This window comes from Solanum lycopersicum, chromosome 9 (assembly GCF_036512215.1).
Source record: "Solanum lycopersicum chromosome 9, SLM_r2.1".
Lineage (NCBI taxonomy): Eukaryota > Viridiplantae > Streptophyta > Magnoliopsida > Solanales > Solanaceae > Solanum > Solanum lycopersicum.
This window is the reverse complement of record NC_090808.1, coordinates 1,955,290-1,966,511: the sequence shown is the minus strand read 5'-3', so window position 1 is coordinate 1,966,511 and position 11,222 is coordinate 1,955,290. Positions and strand designations below refer to the sequence as shown.

The following is an 11,222-nucleotide window of genomic DNA, read 5'->3' as shown; positions in this document are numbered from 1 at the left end:
TGCAAAAAAAAGGGGAAGTGCCACGTGTCAAAAGCAAAAGAGACGTAGCAATTCAAGAGTGTGCAACTCCACCGTAGCGGACTTGAAATTCAAGATTTCATCAAAACACTAAAAACGAAACTGACAACAACATATAACTCATTTGGAATCCGTCCCATAAATGGTTGTATTGTACCTGCGACCCCTTTACTTTCCCCTTTTTTTTTCTGTTCATTTTCTATTTGTTAATACACACATAGACACATAGTTGAGTTAAAGTATCACTACAATTGAATCATGAATCAGGTTAGTGCTTTTGGTTTACTTTGTCAATTTTTTGTGTTCTTTGATGGAATTTGTGTGTGGCATTGATGAATGGTGAAAAGGGGTTGTGGAAATAGTGATATTTGGTAGTGAAAATGAAGTCTTTATGTTTGTGTGGCAAGTTGCTGGACTTAAAAAGGCTACTTGCATGTTAAATTTCTGCTCAAGTTTTGATTTTAGAGGTGAAGAGCTCAGAAAGTAACCATTTTTATGTTAATTGAATGATGAATCAGGTTAGTGCTTTTGGTTTACTTTGTCAATTTTTGTGTTGTTTGATGGAATTTGTATGTGGCATTGATTAATGGTGAAAAGCGGTTGTGGAAATATTGGAATTTGGTAGTTAAAATGAAGTCTTTATGTTTGTGTGGCAAGTTGCTGGACTTAAAAAGGCCACTTGCATGTTAAATTTCTGCTCAAGTTTTGATTTTTTGGTACCCCTTTTGAGTAATAGAGGTGAAGAGCTCAGAAAGTAACCATTTTTTATGTTAATTGAATGATGAGTCAGGTTATTGTTTTTGGTTTTCTTTGTCAATTTTTGTGTTCTTCGATGGAGTTTGTGTGTGGCATTGATGTAAGGTTAAAAGGGGTTGTGGAAATTGTGGAATTTGGTAGTGAAAATGTAGTCTTTATTTTTGTGTTGCAAGTAGTTGTACTTTAAAGGGTACTTGCATGTTAAATTTATGCTCAATTTATGATCTTGTGGTTCCCCTTTTGAGTAATAGAGGTGAAGAGCTCAGAAAGTAATCATTTTTGTGTTAATTGATTGATGAGGCAGGTTATTGTTTTTGGTTTTCTTTGTCAATTTTTATGTTGTTTGATGGAATTTGTGTATGGTTAAAAGGGGTTGTGGGAATTGTGGTTTGGTAGTAAAGATGTAGTCTTTATTTTTGTGTTGCAAGTTGCTGGACTTAAAGGGTACTTGCATGTTGAATTTCCTCTCAGTTTATGATATTTTGGTACCTCTTTTGAGTGATAGAGGTGAAGTATTAAGAAAGAAACCATCTTTTTAATAATTGAATGAGAGAGAGAGAGAGTTTCACACTCTACATTCTCATTACAGTTGAATGATGAATCAGGCTAGTGTTTTTGATAATCATTGTCAATTTTTATCTTCTTTCTTGTACTGTGATTGTGCCTATGTGGAATTTTTTGCAAGACACTGATGTATGGTTACAAGAAGGGCTTGTGGAATTTGTGTGTGTTCGACGGAAAAAGCAGATTTTGTATGGCAAGTTACTGGACTCGTGCATGTTATAATTGCTGCTCAATATTGGGTCTTTTATAGCCCTTTTCCAAACTTTAGAGTAACAGCAGTGAAGAGATGAACCATCTTTTTATGTATTGAATGACACACACTTCCACTCTACATTCTCACTATAATTGTTTCTCTTTACTGATGAATCAGGTTAGTATGATTGGTTTCTTTGTCAATTTTTATGTTCTTTCTTGTACTATGATTGTGCCTATGTACACTACATTATGTAATCTGTGCGAATGTTGGAAGACGTTAATGTATGGTTTGAACGGATTGAGGGAATTTTTGTGTGTTGGCAGAAAATGTAGCCTTTTTTTCATTTTGCGAGTTACTGGACTCAAAAGGGTTCATGTATGTAGACATTTCTGCTCAATTTCGTTTTTTTGCTAGCCCTTTTTTCTAAATTTAGAGTAAATTGATAGAGATGAAGGAGGAAACCATCTTTTTATTGCTTAGTAGAGTTTTTCAGTTGTATGTGCTTGAAAAAGCATTTGAATATTGGGTATCAATAATTGAATGTTATTTACTGATACATTTTAGAGTTATTTAAGTCTATTGAGTTATTTAATTCTTTATCCCATGAATAACTAAGTGATTAATGGACAATGACACTCGATAAAATAGGATAGAGATCAACTAAGAAGAATACATTGTAGATAAAAAAATAGCACTGAGAAATTCCTTCTTGAAGTGCATTCCTTCCTTGGAATTATGAAGATCTTTTTGTATTTATATGGAAGTCTTAGGCTCCATCCAAAGTACAGGAAATTTAAGGGGTCAAAACGTTTCCTTTTCTGGTGACACTGTTCAACTTGTGTTCCCCTATTTTCCTTTCCAAGACTGACCTTTTAAGTTTCCTTTTTTCACGAATGAAAAAGATTAAGGTTGAAAGCTCCCTTCCAGAGCATTTTCCTTTCTCTGAAGATGCATTGCTCAACTCGTGTTTCCCTATTTTTCCTACATCCCCTATAACTTCCCTATCACCCAAGCAGTGACGTACACAGATTTTTCGTCAGAAGTGTCACTTTTTAACATGAGAAACAGTAAATAAACTAATGTAACACCCTATTATTTTTTTTTGATAACTGAGAAATCCGTCTGTCACCCGCCCTTTCGATCAATCACAGCCTTTTAAACTCGGTGGATAATGGGCCTGCCCCTCTACCCTTCTCCACTTAAATACCAGGTTTCACTTTGCATGGTATGGTGTGGGGCTTGAACGTGCGACCTAAGCCATAAATCCTCCACCTCTTGCCACTCGAGCTAGGCCTTGGGGGCAACTAGTTTAACAACCTATTAAAAAGGAATAGAACACAAATAAAACACAATTCACGTATACTATTGTTTCTTTTCTAAAATAACAAAAAAAAATACTATAAATTTTTCTCGATGAGTTTTCCTTTTCCGAAATGTACTTAAAATCACATCATTAGAAATAATAGTACTAAATATCTTTTTATACAGGGCAGCAAATGATCAGTAAATAATTTATTATTCATTGAATTTCATAAATTGTTCCTTATTGATTTTATTGGTGAGAAAGAACGATAAAGGGAAAAAAACATAAAAAGGACCACAACAAAAGCACAGCTTTACTATAATGAGGCTGTGTATAAAATGTTAATTGAGGCTATGCAGATTCGACCACACAACCTCATTTGTGGAAATGAAACACCAAACCAACAGAGCTACTTGCTACTTTACTCAATATATCCTTTGTGTTATATATATATACATATATATATAATAATTCCAATGAAGCAGTGTCACGTGACACCCCTTCGACCTTACTATATCCACCCCTGCACCCAAGGCAAACAAAAGCAAGGCTGGAAGCTTGTTTTTGGTAGCTCCTTCTGTTGGGCTGAGAAATGGAAACACATACACTTGAAAATGTTGACTATGATTGTACCCAATTAGTGATTGTTTTGGTCTGTGGAGCAGAATGTCTTTGCAATTCGCGAGGGGTAAAAACAATCTTGATAAAGATAATGTTTTCCCATAAGTTTGAAAAGAGTGAAATGCTTAAAATGGTAAAAGGGATGTATAATTTACTTTACCGATTTATCCAAAAAAAACAAATAGACTGCTAATTACATGTAACATTCCTGTCATTCTCATTTTGAAAATGACGTCGCTATTGGCAGGGTTATTAGTGAATCATGGCGATTCTAGATGAATTCTGTCAATGATCTGCAATTTTGAACTCTTTTACGAATTCGATGGTTATTTGGTGCAAACTGCAAAGTCTATTTATTTTTAAAGCTAATTTCTTAAATTTGTTGCACCTGTCTCTAGGATGTTCAACGCTAGCTCAAAGATTTTGGAACTATTGTTCTCGTTAAAGCTTACAAGTTTCTTGAGTGTGTATCTTTCTTGTGTTCAAATTTATTTTTTTAGGACAGTTTTTGAAACATTGGTTTTAAAAAATATTTCACAGTAAGCCCACTTTCCTAAATACTGCCCTTAATGTACGACCTGCCTACACAGTGTCGCTGACACAAATCCTTTCACCGTCGAATACTGTGTATGTTCTGAGAAATAATGGAACAGGAGAGGAGATGGAAATAAATTTTATCTTACACCTAAATGCTTTTACAGGCACATATTAGACATCTATCTAATGTTGGACACAAGTCTGTTAGAATGTTCTGCATTGGTTGAGGGGATGGTTTATTGTCTCCTTGTATGGTCTTAAACAGCCCTCCCTCATGAACTAGCTTTTTGGGTTGAGGTATGAGTTGGTGTCTACTTAAGTGGTTTTTGGGGCGAGTTAGTCCGAGGTTCTTTTTCTTTTTACTTAATCTGCTACATCTATGCATGTATTTACCTTAGTCTGCGAAAGTGTCCTAAAATATTTCCATCTCTGTTTGCAGAATTCAGCATATAGAAGTGGTTTTGCTTCTCTAGGGGTCTGGTTTGATGAATCAGGTACTAACTAGTGCATCAACGATATACTAATTTGCACTGTGGATGCTTTGTGCTGGTGCAAATGTTAATTGTCTCATTGTTTGAGAGTTTCAAACTACTTGTTACTTCACATGAACTAGTATATTCCTTGTTAAGTTGCTTTGTTTTTCCTTTGTCTTGCTTATGTGATTCAGGTTCATTTTCCCATTTATGATTGACGCGGATGCACTTTATAGGCTTTTCTAATTATGTTGTGTTACTAGTTTATTATGATCTAAGGAAGTCATTACCTTGTTCTTTCTTGTTAAATCCAGATGAATATGAAATTTTGGTACATTGATTGTTCTGTTTTGGGATTTAATGGCAGCTGGAGTTATGTCTATTTTGACAGTTACTTAGATTGACCAAGGCGGTAAGTTTTGACACCCGAACCTGCATTGGTGTTCTATAGGCAGTTCAGGTGCCACAGTTTGTGATTCCAAGCTTAACTTATATGCAGAGAGGAATTGCTCAGTTGTAATGGTGTGTAGATGACCCCATAAAATAAAATACTTAAAAAGAGGCTAAATAGAATACCTAGTCAAATATGTTCTGTTTAGCTTTTTGTATGTCTGATGATAGTATCAGCTATCGGGTTCTTTTGGTTTACTTTACTGTGCCCGTAAGTTCCATTTTATGTACCAACAAGGGTTTTGTTGGATTTGTAAGTACTCCTACCAGTGATCTCGGGTTCGAGTCCCCTTGGGTACGGAGTCGCCTTTGTTAGGGGGTGCTCTACCCCCCAATGTGGGACTTCCCGGTGCGAATGTGGATTTAGTCGGGATCCAATGTGGGTACCGAACACCGGATGGAAAACCAAAAAAAAAAAGAAGTTTGATTTTATGTAGTGTTATCTTACATATTTTTCCTTTTCTGCAAGTCGCTAGAGGTGAACTTCATTCTTCTAGATGTACATGTATTGTGACTTATACAACAGAAAGCACAATTGGAATTAATTCCTGCAGCATGATTCCAATTCTTATCCGCCATAAAAAGGAAAAAGAATCCAATCCTTGTGCAGAGTGAATATTATGTGCTGAGACCTCAGACCAGCATATCTCATAAAAAAAATCACTCACCATGTTATGATGATTTGTTTTCTTACGTTTTTGTGGTATTGTAATTACTGATTCTTCGCTCATACAAGATGAACCTGTTATTCATTTTTTAGAAGATGATATGATTTTTGGTATATGTTGCTTTTAGAAACCCGTGATGATCATGCTTCTATCTCTGGTGTCTTGTGTTTTGATGAGAAGAGGGTATTAAAGGGCATGGAAAGGAAAGGTGCTTTGTACAATATAGGTATGTCATCTCATGTTTTTCTGTAATCCTTGGAAAGATGGTCGCTTTGGCGTATAGTATAATATATAATATAACCCTTGGTCTTCTGTTTCAAAAAAGAAAATATAACCCTTGGTCTTTTGACTGTTATAGTTTATCTATAATTATGCTATGATCACTTCTTATAGTTCCTTTTTGTGGTTCTCAGGTTCCAGTATTGCATCTAAAAGAGAAAATGAAATTAACCAAGATGTATGTGAGCTTCTCTTTCGGTTAAATCGCTTTTGTAATATTATGGAAAATCGAGTTACTAATTTCTTGGGCTTTAAGAGATTTGCCTCATCTGTTAACACTTTTATGCCACATGTTTTTTGCTTTTCCTAGTTTTGTTTGGCCCAATCAGGAATTTAGAATTTCGGTCGCAATTGCATATCAAAATAAAAAGCTGTTGTCCCCTATTTTCCTTTTGGAAGAGCCTGTATCTTTTTGTACCTCTGTAAATACCTTATCAAGTTTGTCTCACCTTTCTTTCCTTTATGCATATGAGAAGTTTTTGTCGCCTTTCTTTCCTTTTATGCATATGGAGAAGTTTTGTCACCTTTCTTTCCTTTTGTGCATATCAAGAAGTTTGTGTCGCCTTCTTTCCTTTTATGCATATGAAGAAGTTTGTCTCGTATCTTGTTTAGCATTTACCTTCCCTCTTTTTAGTCTAGATATAAGTCCTGGAAGGAGAGTTGATGGTCTTCCTGAAGGCATGAAACTGTACGGGATATTACCTCTTTTGGATGAAGTAATAAATTTTAGTGATAGTTGGGAAATACCCTATAGAAGTAATATACCATAAGTAAAGAACCTGTAATAACAGACGGTTCCCTACAAATGACACAGATTCATCATCTTTGCTGACAGGACCTCATGGTTGCACCAGCGAGAAGGGACACGAGGCTATTCCTTATGGGTCGTTTGGTCTGAGGGATAAAAATAAATAGAATTGGTATAAAATTTTGGTGTCTTGTTTGGTTGTCTTATTTGGGTAACTTGTCCCACGTTTATACCATAGTGATGGGATAAGTTGTCCAATATACATGGTGGGATAAGGGATAAGTTATCTTAGGATAGCTATACCTAGGACAATTGATTTTGGATTAACTTGTTCCCAACCAGACTACCCTAAGTGTATAAAAGTACTCTACCCTTTAAAAGCGCTTCTATTTTTCCCTCTCGCTCCACACATGACACAACCCATATACGCGCGAGTGGGGCAACCTTCGCGCCTTATGTCTCCTCATTTGCTTCCCACAGCACCAGCTGAACTTCATCTTCCATTGTAGCTTACAAAAAGAAACACATCTTTGTCTAATTGAAAGAAGTATGATAACTTGATAATATAAACAAGTATAGTCTAATGAATGAATATCCTCGTTCAGCTAAAGGAATATATTGATTGAAATGTTAGAGTATTAGGGAGTGTCAGTAGTCTTGACTATCAATTTGAGATGGTATGGCTCTTTTTTTTCCCCTAGGAGATTAAACACAGCTCCACCAGCATGCTTCAGTTAGACATCAAGGATTTTTTTCTTCAAAGTTGAAATTGCTTTGACATTATGATGTATAACGAAGTTGTTTCGCAGGTCTTGAGTAGATTTCTTTTTCTTTTGTCGTTGGAATCCGCAAGTTGTTTCCTATTGCTCTCTGACTCTCTTGGTTGTGGGAGTTCCTTTCCTTCGCATGTTGTCTGTTTCGAGTTTTTTTCCCCTTCAATCATTACTATCTTGAGATTTTTGTCTTTGCTGAATTACCTGGTAACTGTGCCAGGTCCTTGATCTAAAGCGAAGTCAATTTGAGGCTGGAAAAATTCAAGCACAAAATGATCTTTCCACTCCATGTGAAGATTATCTGTTAGGTAACAGTTCTCGTAAGTTATGCTGCTTTTATTTTTACAAAAAAATATTGTATATCAAGTACAGCTACAATTCTTTCTGGTCTTCTGGGAAACAGATATTGAATTTGCTGAAAGCATCACAAATCTGGATTATGGTTCAAGTAGAGGATTGCTGGACCCTATATTAGAAAGTCAGATTCCATTATCTAGTTGTGATGGAACTGACACCTGTGGAATGCCATACTCTGCGGGATTAGTTGTGCAAGAATCTCAAAGTCAGAATGCTATGTTTGGCCTTACCAATTCAGAGTTGCATGACCTTTCTCGTGACAAGTGTGAAAGTCAGATGCTAGTTGAGTACAATGCTGTGAAATTCCCTACTGCTTTCAATCCAGGAGATATCAGCAATGTGGATGATGTGGCAGGCTTCTTTGCTGAAGCTGCAGCTTCTGAGAAGATGAATGACAGCATGATTGACCATTCTGCGCTAACATCTAACGGAATTTCTTTTATGTCTACTGCTACACAAAATGAGGGGCAAGATGTAAACTGTGAAAGCTTTGATATGCATGAATCCTCTGAAATAAGCCCTCCAGTCACTTCTGAAGCAATAAACATCGACACTCCTGTCACTCAAAAGCGTCTGCGTAAGCCTACACGAAGGTATATTGATGAATCGTCAAACCTTAATGCTAAGCGTCGCAAGAAAAGAGCAGAGGTTTCTACTAGTGGTGCAGAATCAAAGAATAAGCTTCTCAAAGTCAGATGTCAGAAGAAACCTCGTGCAGAGTCTATGGAAATGGTATTGTTTTCTGAAGAGTCTTCTTACGAAGCTATTCAAGTGCCTTTTGCCTCTCTCGTGAACGAAGAATGTGATGATTGGGATGCATCTGATGCGATACAGGTACACTCCAAAATAAATTTGAAACAAAATTTATAATTTCATTTATGTGATCCTTGCACTGCATCCATGTATGAGCACATTGAAGGTGTTCTTAGTAGGCTAGTTTTATAATCTCGGTTGTGCAAGTCGGTTCACAAATAACATTTAACCAACCAATCTTTGTTGACAACTTGTTCAAAACTCAAAATGAATGAGAGTCTCTGTAATACTATGCTTGCTTGAACTTTTTTTTTGGACGACAAGGGAAACCCGCAGCCGCTACCCTTTATGGGTGCACACAGGTAAAACCCTGCTCCTATGCAATAGCTCGCAAACCTCATAGGAGAGATAACCCGCACTAGGCAAGCCTAGTGCGACGAGCTCGAACCAGAAGGCAAACCCCTTGCTTTCGCTGGCAAGGGGTTTCGAACTTGAGACCTCCAACGTGGAAGTCCCAAGGTGGTAAGTTCAGGTACTTTTTGAAACAAGGGTGATCTTCCATGCCAATTTGTTATTGAGCATATCACGATACTCTACATACCTACCCCCGATCTTTTTGCAACTTTTTAGTAACGTTTTAATCTTCAGTTAGTATTTTCCTTAACATAAAAGTTGATCTCCTTGAAGGTTTTCAAACCTCACAAGGAGGAGCCTCCTCATAAGGAGGCTACTACAGTTGTGAATCATAAAGATGATGATGTTACACCAAAGAAGTTGGTACAAGATGGTGTGCGGAGGAAACATCACAGGCTCTGGACTGTTTCAGAGGTTAGAAAGTTGATTGATGGAGTTGCCCAATATGGAGTTGGAAGATGGAGTCACATAAAGAAGCTCTATTTCTCATCATCTGTTCATAGAACACCTGTGGATCTCAAGGTAAGCACAATGGCCACTATCAGGCATTCTTCAACCAGACGAGTCAAGAAACACCATGCATCATCTAGTGTTTGCATGCTACTTACCTAAAGTCGGCACTCTGTTGCTCATACGTCTTGCAGGATAAATGGAGGAATCTTCTTAAAGCAACTTATCTACAGAAACAAAGCAAATCAACGGTGAGTATTTATTTGAATTTGATTAATAATGCTTGATGTTTGCTGTGAATCATCAATTATGAGCCTTTTAAACTTGATGCAATAGTTTCTTGCTGTTCTGTTATAGAATTACTTTGTATGTATAGCCATCATACATTCTGCGGACATGACCCTAGATAAGAAGTTTTGGAGGCTGATGAGATTAGGGTAGAAGAGTAATAGGTAGCAACGTGTTGTAGCACTTTTCTGGGGGAGAAGCAGGGAACTGGTCTCTTTTTCTCATCTTTTAGTATTCTTATCTGGTATGCACATAGTATCTTATTTTTCAGTTTTACTACTACAGCTTACTTCAATTACAGATTACCCTCCCCGGACCCTCCACTTGTGGGATTACATAGGGTATGTTGTTGTATAGCCATCATATTTTTATTTGTTTTGAAATTTTTTTGTTTGTGTTTGTGCGCACTAGAGTCAATAGTAATACTAAATTATGTTGGTGAAATCAGATTGTTGTATAGTGGAGTGTAATTTGAGTATAATTTCTGCTCAACTTATTTATTCATGTTTCGTTGCATTTTCGGTTTCAAGTAGCATGAGTCGATCTCGTCAAAGTTAGTAGGAAGCTTAACACACAAGAATCTATAATATATGCTGGTTTTGGTATATGTTGTTTAGTCTAGCCACTTCGTTTGATGGATAATATAGCAACATGGAGTGCTTGACATTGTTCAAACTTCTCCCTTATTCCAGAGAGCTTACTTTTCTCATATGATATTTGACCCGATTATCATTGATGCAGGAAAAGGGTAAACATAACCTGTCTTGGCGACCTTTGCCAAAGTCTGTCCTGCATCGAGTCAGTGAACTGGCGAACATGCATCCATATCCAAGAAACCGGAGGTGCAAGAGTTCCCGTTCTCCATGTGCCTCATCTTCTCCTGAGCATTCTAACAGTTCTAACACCCCGTGACGACCCCACCTGTGATATTCCTCTCCTATGCATAGTTACAGGAGTAACATCTGGTAATAACCCGATTTTTACGTTCAAATATTGGCTTTTAGCTCTCTTATACCAACTCGCTGCATAGTTCGTGTATAGAGCAGCTTCATTTCAAGTGAAAAGAAGGTTCTGTATAATTTTTCGTTACCTCTAGAAATGCAATCGTCACATCTGTAAACTTTTTTTTTTGTATTTCCAATTGATACAAGTGCTTATGTTTCAGCATTTTGTGTATATGAAGTAGTTTGTGACGTCGCGCTGATTCCTCCTTTACTGCTTCAAAAATTTTGTGGAGAGATTTGCAACATAAGGGAAATTGATTTGTGGTAACATTCTTTGCTCAGTATTCCACATAAAAGTACCAATTTTTTGGAAATGGGAAGTTGGATTGAAAGGACTCTAACATATCGAGATGTAGACTCGTTTTTCGCGCCCCGAGATGGGCAATTTGTTAACCCTATTTAGACCTTTGGTTAATTGATTAAGGAAAAGATTCACAACCAGGGTGGAAAAGAATAAAGTATACGCAAATTTTATTTCTATTTTTTACGAGGACAAGTAAGGAGTAAAACACTTACTATTAAGATTCACAAATTTACATCGAGTAGGTGCATTAGAGATAAAGCGCTCCC

At 36.8% G+C, this 11,222-nt stretch overlaps 1 protein-coding gene across 4 annotated transcripts; it reads left to right on the top strand.

Moving 5' to 3' along the window:
- The first annotated feature begins 111 nt into the window (after window positions 1–111).
- Window positions 112–10,841, top strand: LOC101268308 (uncharacterized). Of its 4 annotated transcripts, none has more exons than XM_010327680.4 (10): window positions 168–285; window positions 4,160–4,292; window positions 4,435–4,489; window positions 5,714–5,812; window positions 6,000–6,043; window positions 7,607–7,694; window positions 7,790–8,577; window positions 9,184–9,432; window positions 9,555–9,611; window positions 10,390–10,841. In XM_010327680.4, the coding sequence occupies exons 4-10, from the start codon at window positions 5,782–5,784 to the stop codon at window positions 10,558–10,560; spliced, it is 1,428 nt and encodes a 475-aa protein (XP_010325982.1). In that variant the 5' UTR covers window positions 168–285; window positions 4,160–4,292; window positions 4,435–4,489; window positions 5,714–5,781; the 3' UTR covers window positions 10,561–10,841. The 4 variants fall into 4 exon arrangements, with proteins under 4 accessions (XP_004246647.1, XP_019071244.1, XP_010325982.1 ...); XM_069288747.1 differs by having other exon boundaries at window positions 4,160–4,341; XM_004246599.5 differs by lacking the exon at window positions 4,160–4,292 and having other exon boundaries at window positions 112–285.
- Window positions 10,842–11,222: the final 381 nt, after the last annotated feature.

Excerpts from the sequence above, each read along its gene's own strand:
- LOC101268308 (XM_019215699.3), top strand. Across the intron at positions 5,813-5,999 it reads AGGTGCTTTGTACAATATAG|GTTCCAGTATTGCATCTAAA; the intron begins GTATGTCATCTC and ends TGTGGTTCTCAG. Across the intron at positions 7,695-7,789 it reads ATGTGAAGATTATCTGTTAG|ATATTGAATTTGCTGAAAGC; the intron begins GTAACAGTTCTC and ends TCTGGGAAACAG.